General features: G+C 41.4%; 1 protein-coding gene across 7 annotated transcripts in view; it reads left to right on the top strand.

The window, feature by feature from the left end:
• The window catches only part of LOC125460612 (protein tyrosine phosphatase domain-containing protein 1-like), a 153,003-nt gene that overhangs the window by 115,941 nt on the left and 10,235 nt on the right, over positions 1 to 26,827 (top strand). For all 7 annotated transcript variants that reach the window (XR_007249288.2, XM_048548259.2, XM_048548256.2 and 4 more), the window contains 4 exons: positions 3,523 to 3,660; positions 10,267 to 11,573; positions 19,508 to 19,693; positions 20,082 to 20,192. Coding sequence is in view for 6 of the 7 variants with exons in the window: in XM_048548259.2 (XP_048404216.1) it covers positions 3,523 to 3,660; positions 10,267 to 11,573; positions 19,508 to 19,693; positions 20,082 to 20,192 (1,742 nt within the window). In the remaining variant the exon portion in view is untranslated. The remainder of the gene's footprint in view (positions 1 to 3,522; positions 3,661 to 10,266; positions 11,574 to 19,507; positions 19,694 to 20,081; positions 20,193 to 26,827) is intronic.

Genomic DNA, 26,827 nt, shown 5'->3' with positions numbered 1-26,827 from the left:
AAATACTGCTTGTGGACTCCCTTCACTCCCACTCACAGCTGCACTGAGCCATTGTATCAGAGATAACAGGAACTGCAGATGCTGGAGAATCCGAGATAAGATTGTAGAGCTGGATGAACACAGGAGCATATTAGGAGCAGAAAAGCTGACGGTTCGGGCTTAGACCCTTCTTCAGAAATGGGGGAGGGGGAGAGAGTGCTGAAATAAATAGGGAGAGAGGGGTAAGCGGATCGAAGATAGATAGAGGAGAAGACAGATGGATGATGAGACAGACAAGTTAAAGAGGCAGGGATGGAGCCAGTAGAGGTGAGTGTAGGTGGGGCAGTAGGGAGGGGATAGGTCAGTCTGGGGAGGACTGTCAGGTCAGGGGGGCAGGGTGAGGTTAGTAGGTAGGAAATGGGGGTGTGGCTTGAGGTGGGAAGCGGGGATAGATGACCTGGAAGAACAGGTCAGGGAGGCGGGGACAAGCTGGACTGGTTTTGGGATGCAGTAGGGGAGGGGAGATTTTGAAGCTTGTGAAATCCACATTGATACCGTTGGGCTGCAGGGTTCCCAAGCGGAAAATGAGTTGCTGTTCCTGCAACCTTCAGGTGGCATCGTTGTGGCACTCCAGGAGGCCCAGGATGGACATGTCTTGTAAGGAATGGGAGGGGGACTTGCAATGATGGAAATTTCCCAGTATTGCTACTTTGTGATATTTTCTAATACATGGCACAGGGTTATCTTCATTTTGTACACTTTCCAAACTTTATTAAGTGCATTTATAAGAATATCACAATGGCTGAGGATCAGAAGACTGCGCAATTACACCATATACTGACTTTAACTCCTATAAGGAAGTGACAACTCAAATGAACTGTGGTAAAACTACGATGTGATATACCATAATTTCCATAAATGTTACACAAAAAAAACTAATGCTTCAATTCAAAACTGTAAGGATTCAGGGTAAGTCCTAGGAATGGATTAAAAACTAATTGAAGAATAAGAAACAATGAGCAGGTGTTTGAGTTATGTATGATTGTGGAATAGTGAGTGGGTGCCTCCAGGCTCAATGCTTGAATCACTGCTGTTTCTAATTTATGTAATCACCTTTGATTTAGAAACTGGTTAAATTTGCAGATAATACGAAACTAGGAACTGAAAGTTGTTTAGAGATGACAAAATGAGTTGGACAAGAAATGTGAATTGAGCAATAGCGTATAAGATTTCATGTAAGGGTTACCGAAGTCCTACTCCACCATTGGGCTACTGTCTCATTCAAGAGGACGACTGGTAGTGGTTTAACCTGAGGGTCACCGTACCTCAATAGAGGGACAAGGTTCAGGAGAGTCCTTTTGTTGTAACTTCAGCCAGTGCGTGAATTGAACCCATGGTGTTGGCATCACTTTGCATCACAAACTGGCTATCCAGCTGATGGAGCTGACTGATCCCCTTAAGATTTCATGTCAGATATTATAGGAAAAAAAATAGACTACCAGTATGCAATTAATAGTGTTTCAAAGTCAGTCTTGCGAGATGAAGATGTACAAGATCTAATCACAGAATGCTTACAGTGTGAAAGCAGGCCATTTGGCCCATTGAGTCCGCACCAACCCTCTGAAAAGCATCCTGCGCAGACCAATCTACCAACCCTGTCCTTGGAACCCTGCATTTCCCATGAATGATTTCCCTAGCCTGCACATCCCTGAACACTTTGGGCAATTTAGCATGGCCAGTCCACCTCACCTGCACATCTTTGAACTGTGGGAGGAAACCGGAGCACCTAGGAAGAAACCCATGCAAACACAGGGAGAATGTACAAACTCCACACAGATAGTCACCTGAGGGTGGAATCAAACCCAGATCTCTGGTGCTGTGAGGTAGCAGTGCTAACTCTTGAGCTACCATGCCACCCTAAAGAGTCTGAGTAAACTAAAAATTAAACATCGCTAACGTGCATTAATCAATCAACAAAGCCAATAGGATCTGAAAATACACGGACAGAATAGTAAAATGCAACTTATATGGTATGTTGATTGAACTTCATAGTGATTTGAAATTGCAGTTTGAATACTGTAACCAGTTCAGTCACCAAGTCGTGAGAATTTCAAAGCACAGAGGTGAGTGCAGAGAGGAAAGAAGTTAACATGGTTTACCATTACCTATTCCTAATATAATAATGTTTGCTGAATGTGAATGCCCCAGGTATTCTAATCAGATCCACTTTCTAAACCCATGGCCTGTACCATCCTAAGTGCAGTAGACGTGTGGGAACCCTGCCTGCAAGTTCTCTTCAAACCATATACCAAGTCATTTGGAACTATTTAGTTGTTCCTCATTGTCACTAGGTCAAAAATCTGAAATTCCTTTGCTGACCCCTGCAATGGGGGTAGATAGAGCAGATGAATTGTGGCTCATCATCACTTTCTCAAGGGTAGCTTGGCATGGCCATCAAATGAGAGCATTGTCAGCAATGCACACCTTTTCAGGAGTGAATGTGTTAAAAATAAACCTTCGGAGCTAGACTTTTGGAGTAGCACCAAACAACATTTTCTTTGCAAGAAGCTTCATCAACATCGTCATTACTTAAAGTCTTGCAACTGGTGGAGGGTAAAGGGAAATGTCGGCATAATGGTAATGCCACTGAGCTAGCAATCCATGGGCCCAGTTTAGTACTGTAGGTATAGGTTCAGATTTCATCACGGTAAATGGTGGAATTTAAATTAATTTGGAGTGGAAAGCTAGTTTCAGAAATGGTGACCTTTGAAAACATTGTGTAAACTCATCTGGTCCACTAATGTCCCCCAAGGGTGGAAATCTTGCATCCTTGCCTGGCCTACACTATATGTGACTCAGACCCACAGCAAAATGGTTGACTGTTAACTGACTTCTGAAACCCGTGGCAAGCCACTCACTTCAGTAGAAGTTGGGGATGGACAACAAATATTGCAACGCCCCCATCTCATGAAATAAATAATGCAAGGTTGTTCTGACAGCAATTAGTCAGATTTGTGCTGGCATCTTGTATCTACTTTTCATTTTTGCCTGTGGTGCTTAGGCTCTTGACTGTTTAGCCTTGCTAAAAAAAACCTCTAATAAGCTGGTATACCTTCTAAACTATTTCAGCGGCTTTCAAAATGTCCCCTTATTTTGATATCCTAATTGCTCCCTTCTCTCTAAATTTTGTTTCTATGTAATTTCCGGTTTGACTCTGAGTGCTTCCTGCCCTCGCCCAAGGATGTATTTGATGTTATGCCATTGAGCTAACCTCAGAAAAATATGGTGCAAATGATACCCCTTTCTTGACTCTATACAACCTGTTCAAAACCGTCCCATCTAATTGATGTCAGTTTGAAAATCAAAGCTTCTTTTGCCTCTGCAATCAGACTTCAAGTTAAACCCAGAAACACTACAAACGTTGCATATATAAAAATTCTAAGGAAAAATTCAGTTTAGTCTTTAACAGACATGAGCTAACAATCCAAAAACTTCACCCATAATTACAATTTATTGAAAATATTTTTAAACTTTTGTTTTCAGATTATTTTTATAATTTTGGATGGAAGGACTATGGTGTGGCTTCTCTTACCACAATCCTTGATATGGTCAAAGTTATGGCTTTTGCCCTACAAGAAGGAAAAGTGGCGATTCACTGTCATGCTGGACTTGGAAGGACAGGTAAAGCAGTTCCACCTTGTAGGTTTTATCTATAGGTGTTTGTGGTTTTCTTTTAGAATTCCGTACAAAACCAAATACTTAGTTGATTGATTTACCAAACCATATTGAAGTTCAGTAATTATCATTGTTTACAATAAGCTAAATTGATTACATGCACAAATTAATTTCATTAATATTCAAACACCATATTAGACCAATGTTCTGGGAATTGTGGGAGTTTCTGTATAGCATTGTGAAACCATAAATCTGCAGTGCTGAAATGCACATTAACTTCATGCGAGCCTTTATCCCAAAACCCTCAATATCCTTGGCTGGCAAAAAATTATCAATTTTGTTTTGAAATCAGTCATTTCTCTGCCATGCCATCAGGTGTTTGTGGGAGGGTGTGCCAAACTTCTAACACCCAGAAGTGTCTCCTAATGTTACTCTTGAAATATCTTCGTCTTATATTTAGGATGTGCCTCTTAGACTTGGGGCAAAGAGAGAGAAGCTAATGATCCTGTTAATCTTATCTTGTAGGGGAGGTGATCGTAATTTCATACACTCATGCTCAATCTGTGATTGTAACATAGGTGGGTCTGCAGCTAGAGGATTAAACTTGGTGTTCAGTAATGTGAGAAACAGTACCTGCTGTCAAATTCAGCCTGAGACAAAGCCTTGGAAACAAGACAATTTTATTCTGTACGATCTTGCAAGAAAGGGTGTCTGCTAGACAGGCACACACAACAAAGCATGTTAAACATTCTTATACAGTTTACAAGTTGCGGAATCACGCCTCCCTGCTCCCTTCGGTCTTCTCTTATCCTGTCATTCCCCATCCTATCGGACCGCCCTTGTTTATTGTTCCCTTTTCTGCCGGCCGAAGGTCCCATTCCCTTGTTTACTGCAATCCTTATTTGCTATCCTAAAGTGCACTAGACAATGCTGTACGTGCGAATCGTCAGGTTTGTAGAAATAAGCCTCTGCTACAACACCCTTATCTCTACCACGTCCTTGTCTGCAGAAACAATATTTCTGGTCGTGCTAACTGCCGCCTTTGCAGAACCTAATCTCTGGTTAATGATAAACTTCTGCTACAAAATCTTGTGACTATAATGTTCTTCTTTTGCAAGACCCCACCATTCATCCTTATCTGCAGAAACAACATTTCTAATCTCTCACAATTCCCCCTTTTTTCTTTTCCTCAAACCGTTGTTTCTGCACTAATTAAGCCCCTTTTCTAATTCATTTTCCCATTTTCTGCCCTCGTACGCTTGCTGGCGTTGAGGTTCACAGTCTTGTACACGGTTAGCCCTTAAATCATTCTTTGTGATGTTCATTTTTCGCACTCTAGAGGCATTCTTTTGACTTTCTCTTTGTTGCATACTATCTACTGATTGTAAAAGCATCTGCTGATGTACTAGGGTTCGTTCCCCTAGAGATGTCATTAATCGGTTCAGTATCCATTTGAGGACATTAAACCCCACCACCAGACCCACTAATATCAATAATCCATAGATGGCCAAATTAACCAACCACCTTCCCCAACCAGTTCATCCCCAATTCCCCCATTCCCAGCCTTTTTCATTCTGGTATTGGTTACCGGCCTCCCTTATCTTGGCGATTTTGTCTCGCACGTGTTGGGAGATATCAGTAATGTTATGGGAAACGTCAGGTATGTATGTACAACACTCTTCCCCAATTAGTGCACAGGTACCACCTTTCTCTGCCAGAATACAATCTAGAGCCATCCTATTCTGAAGAGTCGTTAGCCTGGTGGCAATCATTTCGGTCGTTATGGCTGCCACTTGGGATTGGGTCTCGGCCAACGCATCGGCAGTATTGTTGGCCAACGCCTCCAGGGAAGGCGCCAACTTTTGTATTTCTCCTCCTGCTCGGGCAGTCTCATACATAGGTATCAAAGTCCAGAGGAAGCGATCCCCTTCGGTTACTTCTCGGGGTGTCCGCTTCCCTCCCAGCCCATTCTGAGTGTTTTCTGGGGTTTTATCTAACAGCCTCAGATGGGGAATTAGGTAGGCGAGGTAGCAGCAGCCACTCCAGCCTTTCTGACTTTGAGGCAGTGTTAGATCAAAATCGTAACATTTATGCATTTCTACGCTTCCTATGCATTCAGTCACCCGAACGTACCTTCCCCCGGGGATAAAGGGATAGGCCTCTAGGCCACATATCCAATATGTCCCGTTCAATATGTGGGGTACATTTGTGCCAGTAGCTTGGCTGGTGGCGACACAAGATGAGTTTCCTAACTGGAAGGGTGCGCTGTTGTTCTGATTGCAGAAACAAGTAGTATTGACTACTCCTTTTGGTGGGGAAACCCTAAGGCCGTCGATAGCACCCGGAGTTTTCGGAGCTGGTCGTGGGAATCATCCCGCGAATTTATAATCACCCCTTTCAGATCTTCATTTTGTATCATTTGAGCCCAAGTCAAATTGTTGTACCTCATACACCTCTCTATTGGTAAATGGTATTACCGTGAGAGGGATTCCAGATTCTCCATGGTGTGGGATCGCAGCGCATACCCAACAGTCGGTATGCCCCGTTACTGTAGCATAATTGCGACATAACGTGGTAAAATGATTCTTCCCAACCCCCTTGGCAACTCGCGCCAATATTACCGTAACAACATAAAGCTGCCTGCTCATTTCAGCTTCCCATCCCCACCCCCCCCACCTGTCTATTCCCTAACCCCTTAAGTACCCACGAGGCGTGGGTTCACGCAACGCTTACAATTCAAAAAAAAATTTTAACCAATACTTTAATAGTCTCTCATATCAGTTCAGTTCATTCTTTCTGCTCGGGTTGACTTTCAAAGGGTTGTCTGTAGGATGAGCTTGCCACTCGGCTGGAGAGGAAGGAGCGTCCACCGGACCCTTAACACGAGTGTGATGACTCCACCCTTTTTCAGCAGTACGGACAGCTGTTTCAGTAGTCAGGAGGGTTAGGAACGGTCCCTCCCAGCTTGCGTGCAGTTTGGTATCTTTCCAGATTTTGATCAGGACCCAATCACCCGGTCGTATCCGATGTACTGCGAACTCAAGTGGAGGTGTCTGGGTCAACAGACCCTTCTTCCTAAGGACAGACCAAGAAGAGCCGAGCGCCACAATATAGTTCTTTTAAACTTATCATTGAACTCTACAGTTGGTAATTCCCCTTTTCCACCCAAGAAAGGTAATCCAAACGTCATTTCATAAGGAGAGAGGATATAGGGTATTGTCTAACCTGAACTGTCTCATCTTTTCCAGTCAGTGTGATTACCAACGGGGTAATAGTTAGGTGCCCTGCGTTAGCAGCTCTCGCCCACACATCAGGACTGATTTGTTGTTCTTCCCTAAGCGTTAACATAGCCATTGTTACAGCTACCGCACTATTCTCTACCCCAATTTTTTTAAGCCCAGCAATATAATCAAATCCCTACCTAGTAAATTACTCCCAATGTTGGGAATGTATAGTAATTGTCCTGTCGCTTGCTTATCATCGTTTCTAATTAGGGTTGGCTCAAAAATAGGCACTGGGAATCCTTCGCCTTTTACTCCGGAAACCCTGAGATACTCATTAGTCAATTTAACACTAGTAGGTACAAAACTTAGGGATGACCGTGCTGCACCGGTGTCCACCAAGAATACTGCCTCCTCCCCTTCAGGTCCCACCTTTAAGTTTATCAAGGGTTCCCGGTGAGCCTTAGGAGGAAGGAACCCCTGACTCCCCTAATCCTCATCGAGGGCCATGAGGGAGACCATTTCCCTTTCTCGTGTTAACTCTGGGCATTCCCGCTTAAAATGTCCCACTCTTCCACAATGGTAACATCCTGCCTGTCGTCTCCCTCGTCTAGTATCTGCCTCTTCTTTTGGTGTCTCTCTCCGCCTTCGTATTCCCTGTTCAGTTTTTTCTTTCTTTGTCACTTCTTTAATGGCGGCGACCATCATTTTTGCTTTTTGTTTCTGCTTCTCGTCCTCCCTCTTTACATATACCTTCTGTGCCTCCTGTAGTAATTCCTCCATCTGTCTCTCACTCCATCCATCTATTTTCCGTAATTCCTTTTGTATGTCCGGCCACGATTTAGTTACAAACTGGACTTTTAAAAGTCCCTGAGCTACCGGATCATCGGGATCCATCCCCGAATACTTCCTTGTGGCCTCCTTGAGCCTTTGAAGAAATGTAGAAGGAGTTTCATCCTTCTCCTGTCGTACTTCGAAGGCTTTAGCAAAATTCTGCGATCTGGGTGCTGCCTCTTTAATTCCCAATATTACCATTTCCCTCAGATCCTGCATTGATTCTCTATCGTTTGTTCTGTTTTTATCCCGGTGAGGATCGGCATTCGGAAATTTCTGATCTGCCGGGACTACGTTTAGTCCCGCTGGGTGCCTTTTTTTCCCACTCCTGTAAGGCCGCCCTCCTAATCATATCTCGTTCTTCCCCCGAAAATAGAGTTCCTAGAATTGCCATCAGTTCTCCCCAGGTATATAAATTAGGTCCTAGGAATTGATCTAACTGTTTGGCCAGTCCAACCGGATCCTCTATTAAACGTTTCATTTCTTTCTTAAAGATCCTAAGTTCACTACTGGTTAAGGGAGCGTTCACATACCCAATTTCACCATCCCCAATCGGGACCTCCCTTAAAGGGTATAATCTTTCCTTTTCCTTTGTTTCTGCCCCTCTTTACATGTGGTAGATCGTGTAATTCTGGGCCCTCTAGGTTCCGCGTCTTTTACCTCAGAGTTTGTCTCTTTTTCAGGTGTTTGGGGTTAGTTCTGGGGCCGTGGGCTAGTTGTGGAGGCTACTCACGGCCGTCAGTGGGGAGAAGGGGGGATGTGTACTCACGGCCGTCAGTGGGGAGGAGGGGGGATATGTTAGGGGACAGGTACCTTAATGCTTTCTCTAGACCAAACAAAACAACAATAATTTATCATTGTAGTCTTGTCTTTCTCCCGCGTCCGGGAGCCGTATCTCAACGGCCCAACGTTCTCCCCAAAGGGCTGTTGGGTGGAATATATTCCACTTTGACGTTATTTGCAGATCGATCGCGACTCAGGCAACTCCCCTTGCCTCCCATTGTTGCTAATTTAATTAATCTTGTCGAGATTCGGTGGTGCCGCCTTCCATACCCACTTCAGAGTCCTGACCTTCGCGTGGGGGATCTCCCCTCTTAACAACCGGTCTAAGGCTAGGTGCTCGAAGCAGGCAGACGCCTTACTCGTCCGATATAATTGGCCTGATTAATACTTTTTATATTTCGCCAATTCCCCGTACTTTCCGTACGTCCCCGACCACCAAGGCAATACTTAAAGGTCAGTTTTCTTAACTTGGTCCGTGCACGGAGTTACCTGGTCTTTACAACTCTTCCCCGTACTTCCCGTACTTCCCCGCGGCAATACCTGCAGCAAATACCGCTGCTTCCCCCGGTCGCTCGGACAGATCTTTAAGACCTTTTCTGACCTGGGTCTTGTGCACAAGAGTTACCCGACCGGACCCGCCGCGTCTACCCGTCTTGTTTCCAGGGTCTCCCAGTCGGGATCGCACTCGCCCAAACCGCAAACGACAAACAAGGGAGTTGGAGATCGGCGAGGTGCACCTTCCCCGTCGTCCCAAGAATGTCGAGCGGTCGGAGTGTCAGATCCCGGACGAGCCCCCAATTGTGAGAAACAGTACCTGCTCACAAATTCAGCCTGAGAACAAAGCCTTGGAAACAAGACAATTTTATTCTGTACGATCTTGCAAGAAAGGGTGTCTGCTAGACAGGCACACACGACAAAGCATGTTAAACATTCTTATACAGTTTACAAGTTGCGGAATCACGCCTCCCTGCTCCCATCTTATCCTATCATTCCCCATCCTATCGGACCGCCCTTGTTTATTGTTCCCTTTTCTGCCGGCCGACGGCCCCATTCCCTTGTTTACTGCAATCCTTATTTGCTATCCTAAAGAGCGCTAGACATGCTGTATGTGCGAATCATCAGGTTTGCAGAAATAAGCCTCTGCTACAACACCCTTATCTCTACCACGTCCTTGTCTGCAGAAACAATATTTCTGGTCGTGCTAACTGCCACCTTTGCAGAACCTAAACTCTGGTTAATGATAAACTTCTGCTACAAAATCTTGTGACTATAATGTTCCTCTTTTGCAACACCCCACCATTCATCCTTATCTGCAGAAACAGCGTTTCTAATCTCTCACAATAATGTAAGGAATTCTTCTTTTTTCAGAGTAACTTGCCTAATGTTCACTGCGGTTTTCTCTTTGGGTATTATCAGACTAAGCATTGCCCTGTGGATTTCAAGGAAGTGGGTGACTAATCACAGTTCTTTGGCAATGTGTTTTTTTTAAAAGTTATGCAAGATCTTCCTCATTTTTCCTCATCCCAGCCTGTTGGTAGGAGCATCTAATCTGACAGTGGAAATGCACTTTTATAGACACTGCTATTTTTGTATATTATTTCCTTTTCTGCTTTGTTTACAGATGCTTCATCTTAAAAATCTGAAATTTTAGTTTCATGCCATTAAATTAATGTAGGAAAAAACAAAAAGTACCCTACACTGCACATTCAAGTCAAAAGATATTTAATTCTGAGTAATTTTGTTTAATTTTTAATATTCCCTTGTATTTCCTTAGGAGTCCTGATAGCATGTTACCTTGTCTTTGCAACAAGAATGAGTGCAGACCAAGCAATACTGTTTGTTCGTGCTAAGCGGCCAAATGCAATTCAGACTCGTGGGCAGTTGTTATGTGTGCGGGAATTTTCCCAGTTCCTGATTCCATTACGAAATGTATTTTCCTGTTGTGATCCAAGAGCTCACGCTGTTACAGTTTCTCAGTATCTCATTCGCCAGCGCCACCTGCTGCACGGATATGAAGCACGGCAACTCAGACATGTTCCAAAAATAATTTATTTGACCTGCAAATTGTTACTGGACTTTGCAGAAAACAGGCAATTGATTGAAGAAAGTAATATAGAAATCCCAGATCTCTCAGCGGAAATTGAAAAAACAGTATCACAGTTGGGGATAGTGCAACTGGATAAAGAATTTGACAGCCAAGGCTTTGATATGGGAGATCATTTTGAGCACACTGTGACTGAATTTATTCCCAATGATTCAGGATTGATGAGCGAACAAGAATTTGACCCTCTTTGGAAGCGGCGTAATGCAGACTTCCTTCAGCCCTTGTCCCACTTAAAAAAACGTCTCAGCTATAGTGAATCAGATCTTCAGAGAGCTGAACTCTTTACAGAGCAAAATGAAACCCCTTTTACAGCACCTACAGAGGTTGCTTTCTCCAGCAAGTTCCATCAGCAAAGCTTATCTCAGCTCAATCTCAGACAGCCCAGTCCAATGCCAGTGGACACAAATCAGATCAGCTCAACTGTTCTGAAGGTACCAGATCTTTGTCTTATTAAGCAAAGTCCATCATTTTCTTTTAAATCTAGTCTGTGGGAATATCAAAAATCTTGTAATGCAAATGACCAAAAAGTGGAATCTCCTCTTTTTGTAAGGAGAAAACTATCAAAGGAAATCCACAGAACATTTTCCTTAAGATCATCAACTACAGCTGCTGCACTGAAATATTTGATCTCTGAAGCACCTGATACAGTTATCACTTCTCATGGTACGAGTGACATTAATGCAGAAGAATGTACCAGGATCATTGCCCCCAGTAAACAGAATCCCACGCCTGCTCAGGAACATTTATTCTCCTCTTCACTGAGCAAAAAATCAACAGATAAACCTTCTTTAAATCACAGAAAAATGTTTGTGATTGGGGATGAAGAAAGAAAAGCTAATTGGTCAAGTGAAGAGGTTCCATGTATCACTATACAATCAGAATTGAGCATTGAAGGAAGAAGATTGGCTGCAGGAAAAGCTATGGCATTTTGTATGGATTTTGATGAAGAACTCATGGATAAAGTTGAAATGTGGCAGGTGAGTTATTCTGTAATATATTTATAATACAAACCTAAAATGTTGTTATGGTTAACATTTCTGATATGAATGATGTAAGATCAGTCCCCATCTTTCATCTTTTCTGTCTCTTTCCTACTAACACTCACTTTCCTAGATTTCAGATATCAACAAATCCCTCAACTCAATGCAATCTATCACCTACTGTCTTTTATTATACTAAAGAAAAACCTGGCAATGAAATGCTGGATTTTCAATCCCTTTAGCTGATACTGGGCCTCACAAAACAACACCTCTCCCTCCCTCTGGACCACATTTGAATTCCTGTTTACTTTTATCAATAGCAGTTACCTTCACAGTTTAAAAGAACATTTGAAATTGAAGTTTAGTGGAAGCACATAACTTGACCCTTCTAGATTATTGTTTATGATTTCCAATTTCACTCTGTTTAATTCCATGAAAACAGTGTTGTAATACAATGCAGAAGGAAGAAATAATTATTGGCAGATTGTGAAGACCACCTTTTATAAACAGTTAATTGTGTTACTCATATGTAATAACCAAAGAACATCATGACTATTCAAATAACCAAGACCAAGCAACATGAGTCCAGTTTTAAAACAAAATGACCACAGAGTTTAATACTGCCACAATCGGGTGGATTTGTCTTATTTCTTCAGACTGTAGCTGAACATATTTATCCAATGCTTGTCTAAGCAAAGAGAATTTTTGAGTATTTGAGGAAAAAAGGCCCATTTTGTTGAAGCTTTCTGTCTTGCACTCACAGGACATTTGCTCGAATACCAATGAAAAAGGGAAACAACATTTATATTCTGAGAAGTGAGTATTGACTGCTAGAGATGTCACATGGAAATTGGACCATATTAGATAATGACTGTCAGTTGACTGCCAAACTTTGTTTAAACTAGGCAGGTTGACTCTGATTGGTCGAGGCCTTGTGTTGAAGAATGAACCAGAGAAAGTCTGTCACTTATTTTGTTAAATTGAAACAGAAATATTGTATTATTATGCGCAACTTTCAAGTGTGACAAAGCCTGAATGGCAATCTGACATTGTTTGTTTGTCTGTCTAATTCTAAGGATTATTTACCAAATTTTATACAATTGCATAATTTCTTCTGATGTTGAGCATTGCTTTAACTTGTACAAGTATGAGCTGGTTGAATATGATCAGTATCTTAAATTTTAATGAAATACTGCAAATGCAGGAAATCTGAAATAAAAAGCGAAAATGCTCAGAAAACTAAGCTGGCCTGGTAACATGTATGGAAAAAAGAATCGTTAATTTTTCATATCTAATATGACTTCTACAGAACTGAAGAACAGTTTAAAGTTTATACAACATCTGGCAGTTGACTGTCAATCATCTCCTAACTGGTATGTTTTCCAGGACAGTTCCTTTGTCAATTGGAGTTCGCTCAGCAATCTAACGGCGCAGTCTTCTCTTAGAATATAGGTGATTGTTCATTTTCCTATTTACATTGGCATTCTCGTGATTTTCCTAATAAGTGCAAGGCAAAAAGCTTTGACGAGTTATTTAATTACATTCGAGCACTGTGCTACCAACTGACTGTTAATCTTTGTTAATTTTTCTTTGTTTCTTTTCTGCTCCTTATTACATGAACGTTGTAAACTTACTATTGCCAAATTTGCTTAATTCGTTGGATGCATTTTTGCAGTTATCAAATAGAGGAATTTCTATCCTATTTGAATTTTGTTTCAATTTGAGCATTAGCAGTAAAATCAACTTTTAAATGCATCACGAGAATTTAGTGTGAACTTAATTTGAGTGGCCTCCTAAACATATGATACAAATTGGTGAGGGTGGGTGATGGCAGTGTGTTTTTGACAAACTAGAATATCACCTAGTATTTTGAGTTTTAAAACTTATAAGCAGTGGCAGTTATTAGCCTTCCTGGGTCTTATTTGTTATGGCTGAAAGTTGGTTGACCAATTGTAATGGTGTTTCTGAAAATTGTATACTAGAACAGGCATTCTCAATACATTTTGGTTCTGAGGTCTTTCCCTTCAAACCCTCCGTCTGTGTTATAAAAAAATTCCATTGAGCTCCTATAACAAATCACAAGTGTATTTTTAAAAAAATCTGATTTATCTATTTGTTGTGACTTCTTACCTATATTTTTGGATTATGTGGTGAACTGGAAGGTATTAAACTTGGATTAAAATAGGATTTTTACCAAAAGTTTGGAAGGAACCCAGGTGATTTCTTGAAAATAAAGTCAACATTTTAACCCCTATTTCAAATAATTCAATTTCAAATAACTTTTGAAAATAATACTTGGGGAGGCGAGATATGGAGTTAATTGCCTTTAATTACTGGATGACCTGGCTTTGGAAGAAACTATGGGGGTCCCTGCACTGATGGTTGCCTAGAAACTCTCTCTGGATTTGGTTTTTGGTGTCACAGTCTTAGGCCATTGAAGAGAAAGGTGGTAGGCGTTCGGGGAAAATCTTCAAAGCTGCAGTCTGGCAGCAAAACCTCCCTCTTTTGGTGACCTGATAGAGTTTCCACATGATGCTGAATTGTGACCATTATCGAAAAGCAAGAATACAGCTTGATTTCCAACGAAATTGCAGCCTTGTTTGAAAGGTCTTCCATTGGTCTTTTGACTGACAGTAATTCATTTCATCAACAAGAATTCATCAAATCCTAATGTTTGCTTCCATTGTAATTCTAAAGTACAACTTAGATGTGAAGCAGTTTCACCACTTGTTCTAAGAGTAAGTTTTGTTTTATAATGAAAGGATTATTTTGAGCTCATTACAGCAGCCTGGTGAAGGCCTCGCTTTGTCTGGATAGCAGTCTAAAAGTGAAACAAGTGTGTAGTTTGGTGATTATAATAAACTTTTTGATCCAGTCATGTGACTCAGAGTTGTGGGGCTTAATCACCTGGCCATTCCTCCCATCACAATTGTAACAATCTGTATATGCTTTTGTTAACCTCAATGTGAGAAGTTCTGTCACGACTTAGTGATATCATGGAGCATACATACGTGACTCGGTACTTTGTTTTATAAGGTATAGCTATTGACAATCCAGCTTCATCTGAGTATGTTTCATTAGATTGGACCATTGTTCTTTGCTACAGAAGAACGTGTAAAATCATAGAACAGAATGGCACAATGGAAGGGCTCTCAATCCACTAAATCGTGGATTGGCTCTTTTGAAAAATAATCCAGTTAGTTCCACCCTCCAACTCTTTCCTACATCTTTTCAAATGTTTTCTCCTTCAAAATTTTTTTGATCCAATTCCCTTCTATCTAATTCCTCTCAAACTATAAGAAATAAGCTTGACAGTTTATTCAACATCTGACGTTGAAGCTGTTTCCCTTGATCAGTCCTATAATTTATGGTATCCTCGTCACTATTTTGGATTTGCTGAGGAAGCTATGATTAATATTCAAATCATTTTTTGTTTGTCAGCAGCAAGCATTTTGATTTGAAAAGAGTATCATGCAATGTTATACAGTTGATTTACATCATTCACTGTAATAATGATGATGAATTATCATCAACATCCAAATAATGGGAAATAATGCATTTGCAATGTATATAAAGTTTTCAATAGTTTATAATTGGTGAATAAATTGGCTCGAGTTGAAATTAACACCTGTGACTTTACGAATTTAGTTCTGAGTTTCAGCATTCGACATCAAAGTTTTTGGTTTAATTTCCAAGAAGAAATGGCGAGAAGTCATTTGAAAACTGGTATCCTGTTACTATAAACTGCACATCCACTCTGGTGATTGTACAGGTAGTGTTTACACAATTTGACAAATGTTTTAACAAGCCAAAACCCTTCCCATTTAAGAGTGAATTCTTTTGAATGGAATAAATTTCTGAACAGTTCCATGGTAAATTTGAACCATTATAGCCCTTTAATTGGACAATAATTTATTTAAGATTGCTTATTCAGGCATTGAGTTGTGGATGTTTAATAAGTTGTGTTTGAAGCTAACTTTTCGCTTTCAAAAAGGTTTCTCACTGCTCCCTGCATAATTTAATTAAATAATATCAAAGAGCCATGTTTGGTTTTTCAAAGTTGTCCAAAAGGTGACAATTGCGGAAACTATTCCCAGATTTTTTTCATGGATACCAGGAAAGACTTTTTCTCGCACAAGTATACACTTTTAAAAATGATCAGTAAGTACACGAGGAAGTAGTATACAGGCCTCCTAACAATGCTGACACTAACCATTAAGCAGAAAGTGATTAGAGATTCTAATAGAGGTAATATAATTAACATTGTGAACTTGATGTGAACTGCATTTGCCAATTTGCTTTATCCAATCTAGAAGATGAGTTTCACAAAAGTTTCCAGCATTGTAAAATCAACTTGGGGCAAGGTAAGTTTAGGTCTAGGCAGATTTGATTAGTAATTGCAAAAGAGCATAAGAAAAAGAAGCACGAGTCGGCTATTCAGCCTCAGAAATATGCTTTATCATTCAACAGCATGCGTGGTCTTCCCAGACCTCAACTCCTCATTTGTGCAAGCTCATCATAGTCTCTTTTTTTTTTAAAAAAAGCTTTGTGGACTATCTACTGCCCCTTTTAATACTTTTGTGATCTAGTTGCCACATCTTTCAGTGGCATTTTACTCCAGATATTCACAGGTCTAGGAGAAGACATTCCTTCCCATCTGCGGAGGTGTTATCATTGATCAGAAACTGTACTGGACCAGTCATATAAATACTGTGAATAGAAGAGCAGGTCCCCAAGAGTAGGTTTTAAACAAGTGGCCCCTTTGTTGTGAGACTATATCCACTAGTTTGAGATTGTCTCATCATTTCAATATTTACTCCAATGAAGGAAAGGATAAAAATGAGAATTGACTAACCACTAATATGAAAACTGATTGTAAAGTCACTTAAGGGCATAGTAAAGGAAAGTAACTGAAGTAAACATTAGTCCCTTAGAAGCAGAGACAGGAGATTTTTTAACTCACTTATGTGGGCTTCGCTGGCTGGGCCAGCATTCGTTACCCAAAAGTAGTTGCCCTTGAGAAGTTGTTAGTGATCTGCCGATTTGAATTGCTTATCATTGGGAATGAAAAAATGGCAGAGATATTCAACAGATATTTTGTCTGTTTTCACAGCAGAGGATGCAATTTACATAACAGTAGTTAAGGGTTACAAAGTGTAAGAAAAGATCATTATCAACAGAGAAAAATAAATAGAAAAACTGCAGGTCAAACCAGCAACAAATTCCGATGGCTTTTTATAAAATAGTTAGGGATGGTGGATGCTTTGGTTACAATTTTCCAACATTTTCTAGATTCTAGAATGATCACAGCAAATGTAACACCTCTGTTCAAGAAAGGAGGGACAGAAAAAAGCAAACTGTAGACTATTTATTCTGACATCAGCTTCTGTGAAAGAGCTGGAATCGTATTAAAGAAATAAACTTTAGCATGATTTTACTAAAGGAAATAGTATTTGACTAATTTATTTATTGTTTTAATTCAGTCATGGAATATGGGTATTGCTGGCAATATCTGTATTTATAACCCATTCCCAGTTCCCCTTAGGAAGTTGGTGAGCTGCCTTCTGAAACAGCTGCAGTTGGTACCTCCACAGTTAGTGTTCCAGGATTGTGACAGCGAAGAAACTGCAAATTGGTTCCAAGTCAGGATATTGTATGGCTTGAAGGGGTACTGTTCCCATATATCTTTTGCCCATTCATTCTGGGTGGTAGAGTTTGTGGGTTTCGAAGGTAAGGAGCTTTGGTAAATTGTAGCTCGGAAATGTTGGGGAGTGAATATTGTAGGTGTTAGATGCATTGTTGGTCAGGCAGGTTGTTTTGTCCTGAATGGTTTTGACTCTGTTGTTGGACTTTCACTCATCTAGCTGACTGGAAGATATTCCATCACATTGCCAATTGTGCCTTGTCAATGGTGCACAGGCTTTTGGGAGTCGGGAATGGCATTACTCACTGCAGACTTCCTAGTTTCTGACCTGCTCTTGTGTCCATGGTATTTATATGACTCGTCGAGTACAGTTTCTGATCAATGGTAACACCTCCTCAGGATTTTGCACATGAGGGCAATTCATCAATGGTAACATCATTGAAAACCATGAGTTGATAGTTGGATTCTCTCCTGTTGGAGATGATCATTGCCATGTGGCACGTATGTTAATTGCCTCTTATCAGTACAAGCCTGAATCGTGATAAGAGTTTGCTGCATTTGGGTTCTGACTGCTTCAGTATTTGAGGAGTCAATGTATTATAAGTCAGGAGTCATGAGAAGCCATCAAAAGCCCTGAACCTGAATTTACAATTTAACCCTTCCCTGTTGAAAGAGGAACCTTGATAGCTTTGTGACAATTTTACTTTCGTCTTTGTAAGTGTCTTTTTTCCTTACCTACTTTTAGTCTTTGTGTACATATTTTTAGCAAATAAACTTATCTGTTTTTCACTTAAAGACAGAAGTTTTGCAATACAGTAGCCTTTATATTATTTTAGGCTAATGCTTTGCTCGTGGTAATTTTAAAGTTGAAATACTGAAACCAAAAGGAGTCTGTACACAAACTTATTCAAGTTCTTAATTCATGAACCACTGTAACGAACTGCCTGTTTCAGTTGTGGCAATGGATACATTTACCTTGAAAGCAGCACAACCAAAGGTTAGTTAAATAAACAGCTATAACAATACGCCCAATTTACTGAGCCTGAAGACTCTAGAATTCAGAAGAATGAAAGGTGATCTTATTCAAGGTTATGAAGAGGCTTAATAAGGCAGATACCGATGCCACCCGAAGGTTGCAGGAACAGCGACTCATATTCCGCTTGGGAACTCTGCAGCACAATGGTATCAATGTGGACTTCACCAGCTTCAAAATCTCCCCTTCCCCCACCGCATCCCAAAACCAACCCAGTTTGTTCCCTCCCCCCACTGCACCACACAACCAGCCCAGCTCTTCCCGTCCACCCACTGCATCCCAAAACCAGTCCAACCTGTCTCTGCCTCCCTAACCTGTTCTTCCTCTCACCCATCCCTTTCTCCCACCCCAAGCCGCACCTCCATCTCCTACCTACTAACCTCATCCCACCTCCTTGACCTGTCCGTCTTCCCTGGACTGACCTATCCCCTCCCTACCTCCCCACCTATACTCTCCTCTCCACCTATCTTCTTTTCTCTCCATCTTTGGTCCGCCTCCCACTCTCTCCCTATTTATTCCAGAACCCTCACCCCATCCCCCTCTCTGATGAAGGGTCTAGGCCCGAAACGTCAGCTTTTGTGCTCCTGAGATGCTGCTTGGCCTGCTGTGTTCATCCAGCCTCGCATTTTATTATCTTGGAATCTCCAGCATCTGCAGTTCCCATTATCTCTAACCCTTCTCACTCTTGCCCCACTCTCCACCCCATGCACAGGCATAGTGATTAAATTGTCTATATTTGCTGATTTAATTGAGAGTAGAATGTACATCTGAAGAGTAAATTCAAAGGTTGAACCAAACTATTTTTCATAATGTTTTCTGTTTTTGATAACACACTTAAAATTTGTTTTGACTATTCCTTATGGATAATATAGAACTATTAGTGAAGCTGAAAAATTCCAAAGTTCATTATAAGATGAAGAAAAGACAAATACCCACATAGTTTATTGTAGAATATCTTTCTTATGCTCTGGTTTGTGATGTCTGTGATGCTAAAAGCATTGGTTCAATTCCTACGCTGGCTGAAGTTATCAAGACTCTCCTTATCAACCTCCTCCCCTCCCCTCGCCCTCAGGTTATACCACGACCAGTTGTGTTTCTCTAATGAGACAGCATACTATGGGCAGCTCTAAGATGATAGCAACTTTGCCTTTATATAAGTATCAATAATATGTGTTTTTGAAGAGCTGATTTTTCATAATGTCCAGCCATGTTTTTACTAAATCTAACTAACCATTATTTTCAACTTTTTTTCAGCGGGAACTAAATATCAGAGAAGGAACTTGGGAAAGAATTCGCACAGAAAAGAATCCTTATGTATTGTGTAGTCTTATGTGGTCCTGGCTGGAACAGTTGAAAGAACCAGTTATAAGTAGGGAGGATGTGGAGACTTTAGCACATAAATATATGGATCCCAATAAAGCGTTTTACTCATTAGAAAAGGTAATTTTCAGTTTTCTTGTATTTCATATCCATCCATTCTGGACTATAGCATAGCAAAGTAATTTTCACTAGACTTTCCGTTGAACTTGCATATTTTTGACTGTGAAAAGGAGAACTAGAAATTCTCTGGGAGAGGGGAGAGGACAATCCTGTGTGTTTGATGCATGATTAAAACCAATAGTATGAATCCTCCTCTTTGAGATTCTTGGTTAGTATCTAGAGTTATATTGAATTTGTTCATTTTTAATAAATAGTTGTCTTTATTTGCTTAAGGCATATTTAAAGACCGTTCATCAGTATGAAATGTAAACAGCCAATAACATGATAGTGATAATATTCTTGTTAAGCATAATATTTACTTACATAGTGTTTTATCACTTCAAACAAGGGCCAGTATCAGACACTGCTTTGCATTCTTGATTGTATGGCACAATTGCGTGACCTGCCGTTTGATGTAGAAGATGCTATACTTACTCGGGCAGTTCGAGCTTTTACTAAGGCAAGTACTCCATCTCGTAGGGGTAAAGAATTGAATGAGGTCTTGGAGTGATAGAATTAATAAAATGTTGTTTTATTTCACTATTCGATCCGAAATGTTCTAATTCCATAGAAATTAATCAAAAAGGCTTTTTAATTCCTATGTCTGTGTTCAAATTGATTAAATTACTTCTGAATTCAGTCACTGTTATATAATTAAATGTGGCAGATAATTTATGCCAACTGTGAGCCAAAAAATAGCAAAGAGAAGACAATTTTTAGTTCATGTTGGCTGAGGAATAGAGATATCGGATCAAAGGTATACAATAAGGAATAAATAGGATTATGATTTAATATTGCAAAGTTACTGTAATCTGTTTCCCTGAAAACTTTGCAAAGGAAATTTGACTGTGATCTTGCATATTTTTACAATTTTGTGATATTTGTGTGAATGATAACACCCAGTCAAAGTAAGAGCCAAAAAGAGGGCAGGAAGTTTTTGAGTCCATTGGGCTAAATTCATTCAGTGTCAGGTTGTCTGGATTAAGGTCATATTGGGGAAAAATAAACAGGTCACCTCTGCATTATAAGGAAATGTTAACAATGCAGACCTTTTCTTTTGCATAGACGTAGTGCAGGAAAGATGTGATGTCAAAAAAAAACTCACTGTTTTGGGCACAGAGAATATTGTGATGCCTAGAAAATGAATGGGAAACAAATGCTGACCTAACTAGTGACAAGTAATAAAAATAAAACAACAAATTGAGTGGGCTGTTCATTGTGAATGTTTGTAGGTTCTTCAAAACATGGGCATTAAAAGTGTGTGGTTTTAATGGTCCTGTATTAGTCAGGAATACACAATTATTAAGATTCTGTTGTACCTATTGAGGCTGTCATGTGGTCAGCATTAACACTTTATCACTGTTATGGGGTATTGTGCTGCATTCATTTTAATAATAATCACCCCTTCTCCCCCTTGTCCTAAGTATCTATCCTTAGAATCGATTCAAATGGTGGAGATGATGAAAGTTCTTATATCTCTTTGCGTTATGTTCTGTGGAAGCTGAGCTTCATTTTCATATTTTCCTCAAGGCAGTCTTGCATTTTACAGCAGCTGTGGCAGAATTCAATTAAGAAACATGGAATGTAAATCTGGTCTCAATGGTGACCATGACTGCTATTATCAACTTGTTGTGAAAAGCCAACCAGTTCACTAATGTCCTTTAAGGGAGAAAATCCGCTGCTCCTGCCCAGTATAGATTACTTGTGATTCCAGACCCACAGCAACATGGTTGACTCTGAACTGTCCTCTGAGAGAGCCTAGCAATCTATTCCGTTCAAGGACACTTAGGAATAGACAACAATGATGGCCTTGACAACAATGCCCACATTCCATGAAAGAGCAAAAAACCTTCAGAGTTCTGGATCATAGTCTGACATGCAAAGATTAAATTCTGTTAATGCCTCCTTATAATGTGCATCCATTAGAGTTGAGAATGTCTTTTTTAATGAAAATAATATAGAGTGAAAAGGTTGACAGTATAATCAAAATTGAACAATATACTTATTTATACTAATAGATCTTCTGTGATTTCACCCAGAATGAGTATTTATCTTGTCTGTCGTTCATATTGCTACTACATCCTATATATTCTCACTTGTGTTTATGACTATGACATCTTCTATCTTTACACCTTTCTTATTTCTTTTCCTCCAAAATAAGAGAAGAGTAGTGGGGCATTAATGGGGAGGGAATGCTTAAATACTCATTGTAACCAGTCCTTTCCACTTGATTCACTTTTTATTCTTTTCATTTATGCCCCTCATCTTATACAATCCCTTCTTCCCAATTGCTGTCATGAGTGCTGTCACCCGAACGTATTAACATTTTGGGCTCATTTCCCTATTTTCTAGCTTTCTTTCTGAAAGTGACATACTCCTTTAAACTGTGCCTCCCTCATGCTGTACATTGTTTCTTGCTATGTATTTTTCTCATCCAATTTTGCTACACAGTAGTCTCTGTTAATTACATTAATTTTGCAATTTTACCGTAGAAAGTTACGCAGGCATTTTTGCAGCAGCTTTATCAGACATAAGTCTACACCATGATGAAAAAAATATGAGCAAGAACATCTTAAAACTGTCCTGTTTAGTCAAGAATTGAAGGATGCCATTAAGGAAGTTGAGTACGTATGAAAGCAAAGATGATTAGGGAGCGAATTCTAGACCTTTTCACCCAGAGACAGAAAGCAGATTTATGAATTCGGGTTTAAGGTAGTGGGGAATGTACAAAAGGCTACAGTTTGAATGATACAGTTCTCTGTGGATTCAGGGCTGGAGGATATTGTGGAAATGGGTCAGATGAGGCTATGAAGGATTGGTAGACAAGGATATGAGTTTAAATTTGAGATGTTGGACCATGGCTATTTGATCAAGAATTGAAGGAGGAATTATAGTTGAAAGCCTGTTAGCTGCATGCTTGTCCTTTCCTTATCCTCCTTTTGCACTTACTTGCTCTTGATTCCCTTCCTTTCCAGTGTGAACTTCACCACTGCCCTTTCCTACTATTTGTTAACGACTTTGATATAGAACTTTAAACATCTGAAATTTGTTCCCAAGAAGGCATTAGCAAAGATAAAAGATGAGATTTTAACTCATTCAAGTCTACCTATTTGGACAGATTTAAAATAAGGCATGTTGGTTAACTAACACTCTAGTTTTGAAAGCAGGGAATTGGTTAGCTCAGTTGGCTGGATGGCAGGATTGCAATGCAGATTGATGTCAATACTGTAGGTTGAAATTCCATTCAGGCTGTGGTTACTACGAAGGACTGTCTCTTTTTTTAAAACTTTCCCCTCACCTCTGTGTGCTGACCTTGGGTTAAACTACCACCAGTTGTCTGTCTCCAATGAACGAGCAGCCCTATGGACTGTAGGGATGATGGCAACTTTATCTTTCATCGAAAGCCAACTTAAACTAACATACATGTAAATGCTTCAAACAATAAACAGGGTTGTGTATTGACGGCAGTTACCTAGACTGCTGAGACTCAGTGGATTTTTTGAGTTCTATATTGATGCTATTTTGAAAAATGTATAAGGAAAATATTTGCAGTAATTGTGCAAATTTATGTTGATTAAAAATCATGTAGTCCAATTAATGTATTCAGTAATATCTGTAGAAATGAGATGAAGTGAACTATGGGGTAGCTGTTAAATGTTTTTTTATAAAACAAGTAAGGTGTGGATATTTGGATGTTCGTGATTAATGACCATAATTGAAAAATCTTTAGCAACAATTGAAAAAATTTTGGATGTGAATTATGTTAACTAAATTATCCTGTCGATGCAAAGTTGCAATCAGCAATGAGGTGCATTTAGTCTACAAGTCAACATAGTTTGTTTAAACCACTATAAGTGGAAGCTTGAAGATTAACAATTGAGGCAGAGTTTGAGAAAAAGAATGAGAACAATTCCAGAAATAACCACAAAATGAAAGAGGTTATTGACTGGAGAAGTCAATGAGGGGATGTGATCCATTTGCCCAAAATGCAGAAAGGTAATTACAACTTTTCATCGGAAATAAGTTTAATTTAAATAAATGTGAGGTGGTGCATTTTGGAAAGGCAAATCAGGGCAGGAGTTGTACACTTAATGGTAAGGTCCTGGGGAGTGTTGCTGAGCAAAGAGACCTTGGAGTGCATGCTCATAGTTCCTTGAAAGTAGAGCTGCAGGTAGATGGATAGTGAAGAAGTCATTTGGAATGCTTGTCTTTATTGGTCAGTGCTGTGAGTATGGGAGTTGGGAGGTCATGTTGTGGCTTGGTTCGGCCACTTTGGAATACTGCATGCAATTCTGGTCTCCCTGCTGTAGGAAACAGGTTGTAAAACTTGAAAAGATTTACAAGATTGGAAGGTTTGAGCTATTTGGAGAGGCTGTAAAGGCTGAGGCTATTTTCACTGGAGCACTGGAGGCTGAGGGGTGACCTTATAGAAGTTTATAAAATCATGAGCATGGATAGGGTGAATAGCCATGGTCTTTTTCTCAGGGCAGGGGTTCCAAAACTAGAGGGCATAGGTTTAAGATGAGAGAGGAAAGATTAAAAAGGGACCTAATGGACAACTCTTTCACCCAGAGGGTGGTGTGTGTATGGAATTAGATGTCAGAGGAAATGGTCGTGGTTGGTACAATTACAACATTTTAAAAGGCAGCTGGACGAGTATATGAAAGCTTTAGAGGGACATGGGCCAAATGCTGACAAATGGGACTAGATTAATTTAGGATACCTGATCAGCATGAACTGAAGGGTGTGTTTCTATGCTGAACAGCTCTGACTCGAATGGATATAAACAGGAAACTTAAAAATTGAGAACTACATCACAAAACAAGTATAACATTAGCAATCCTTCGTCAACGCACAATATTGTAAGAATTGCTATTCAGTATGGAATACTGTGTTTGAAAACAGACTCCAGTTAATGCTGTATCATCTGACACCTTAGAAACTATTGGTTGATTGAGGCAGGAGTGGCAAATATATACACAGACACATGTAGCAATAAGAGATAATGGGAACTGCAGATGCTGGAGATTCCAAGATAATAAAATGTGGGGCTGGATGAACACAGCAGGCCAAGCAGCATCTCAGGAGCACAAAAGCTGACGTTTCGGGCCTAGACCCTTCATCAGAGAGGGGGATGGGGGGAGGGAACTGGAATAAATAGGGAGAGAGGGGGAGGCGGACCGAAGATGGAGAGTAAAGAAGATAGGTGGAGAGGGTGTAGGTGGGGAGGTAGGGAGGGGATAGGTCAGTCCAGGGAAGACGGACAGGTCAAGGAGGTGGGATGAGGTTAGTAGGTAGCTGGGGGTGCGGCTTGGGGTGGGAGGAAGGGATGGGTGAGAGGAAGAACCGGTTAGGGAGGCAGAGACAGGTTGGACTGGTTTTGGGATGCAGTGGGTGGGGGGGAAGAGCTGGGCTGGTTGTGTGGTGCAGTGGGGGGAGGGGATGAACTGGGCTGGTTTAGGGATGCAGTGGGGGAAGGGGAGATTTTGAAACTGGTGAAGTCCACATTGATACCATATGGCTGCAGGGTTCCCAGGCGGAATATGAGTTGCTGTTCCTGCAACCTTCGGGTGGCATCATTGTGGCAGTGCAGGAGGCCCATGATGGACATGTCATCAAGAGAATGGGAGGGGGAGTGGAAATGGTTTGCGACTGGGAGGTGCAGTTGTTTGTTACGAACTGAGCGGAGGTGTTCTGCAAAGCGGTCCCCAAGCCTCCGCTTGGTTTCCCCAATGTAGAGGAAGCCGCACCGGGTACAGTGGATGCAGTATACCACATTGGCAGATGTGCAGGTGAACCTCTGCTTAATGTGGAATGTCATCTTGGGGCCTGGGATGGGGGTGAGGGAGGAGGTGTGGGGACAAGTGTAGCATTTCCTGCGGTTGCAGGGGAAGGTGCCGGGTATGGTGGGGTTGGAGGGCAGTGTGGAGCGAACAAGGGAGTCACGGAGAGAGTGGTCTCTCCGGAAAGCAGACAGGGGAGGGGATGGAAAAATGTCTTGGGTGGTGGGGTCGGATTGTAAATGGCGGAAGTGTCGGAGGATGATGCGTTGTATCCGGAGGTTGGTAGGGTGGTGTGTGAGAACGAGGGGGATCCTCTTGGGGCGGTTGTGGCGGGGGCGGGGTGTGAGGGATGTGTCGCGGGAGATGCGGGAGACGCGGTCAAGGGCGTTCTCAATCACCGTGGGGGGAAAGTTGCGGTCCTTAAAGAACTTGGACATCTGGGATGTGCGGGAGTGGAATGTCTTATCGTGGGAGCAGATGCGGCGGAGGCGGAGGAATTGGGAATAGGGGATGGAATTTTTGCAGGAGGGTGGGTGGGAGGAGGTGTATTCTAGGTAGCTGTGGGAGTCGGTGGGCTTGAAATGGACATCAGTTACAAGCTGGTTGCCTGAGATGGAGACTGAGAGGTCCAGGAAGGTGAGGGATGTGCTGGAGATGGCCCAGGTGAACTGAAGGTTGGGGTGGAAGGTGTTGGTGAAGTGGATGAACTGTTCGAGCTCCTCTGGGGAGCAAGAGGCGGCGCCGATACAGTCATCAATGTACCGGAGGAAGAGGTGGGGTTTGGGGCCTGTGTAGGTGCGGAAGATGGACTGTTCCACGTAACCTACAAAGAGGCAGGCATAGCTGGGGCCCATGCGGGTGCCCATGGCCACCCCCTTAGTCTGTAGGAAGTGGGAGGAGTCAAAAGAGAAGTTGTTGAGTGTGAGGACGAGTTCCGCTAGGCGGATGAGAGTGTCGGTGGAGGGGGCCTGGTCGGGCCTGCGGGACAGGAAGAAGCGGAGGGCCTTGAGGCCATCTCCATGCGGAATGCAGGTGTACAGGGACTGGACGTCCATGGTGAATATGAGGTGTTGGGGGCCAGGGAATTGGAAGTCCTGGAGGAGGTGGAGGGCGTGGGTGGTGTCACGGACATAGGTGGGGAGTTCCTGGACCAAAGGGGAGAAAATGGAGTCCAGATAGGTGGAGATGAGTTCGGTGGGGCAGGAGCAGGCTGAGACGATGGGTCGACCGGGGCAGGCAGGTTTGTGGATTTTGGGAAGGAGATAGAAACGGGCCGTGCGGGGTTGGGGAACAATGAGGTTGGAGGCTGTGG

This window comes from Stegostoma tigrinum, chromosome 11, assembly GCF_030684315.1.
Source record: "Stegostoma tigrinum isolate sSteTig4 chromosome 11, sSteTig4.hap1, whole genome shotgun sequence".
NCBI lineage: Eukaryota > Metazoa > Chordata > Chondrichthyes > Orectolobiformes > Stegostomatidae > Stegostoma > Stegostoma tigrinum.
The sequence above is the reverse complement of the archived record's forward strand: the minus strand, read 5'-3'. Positions and strand labels throughout refer to the sequence as shown.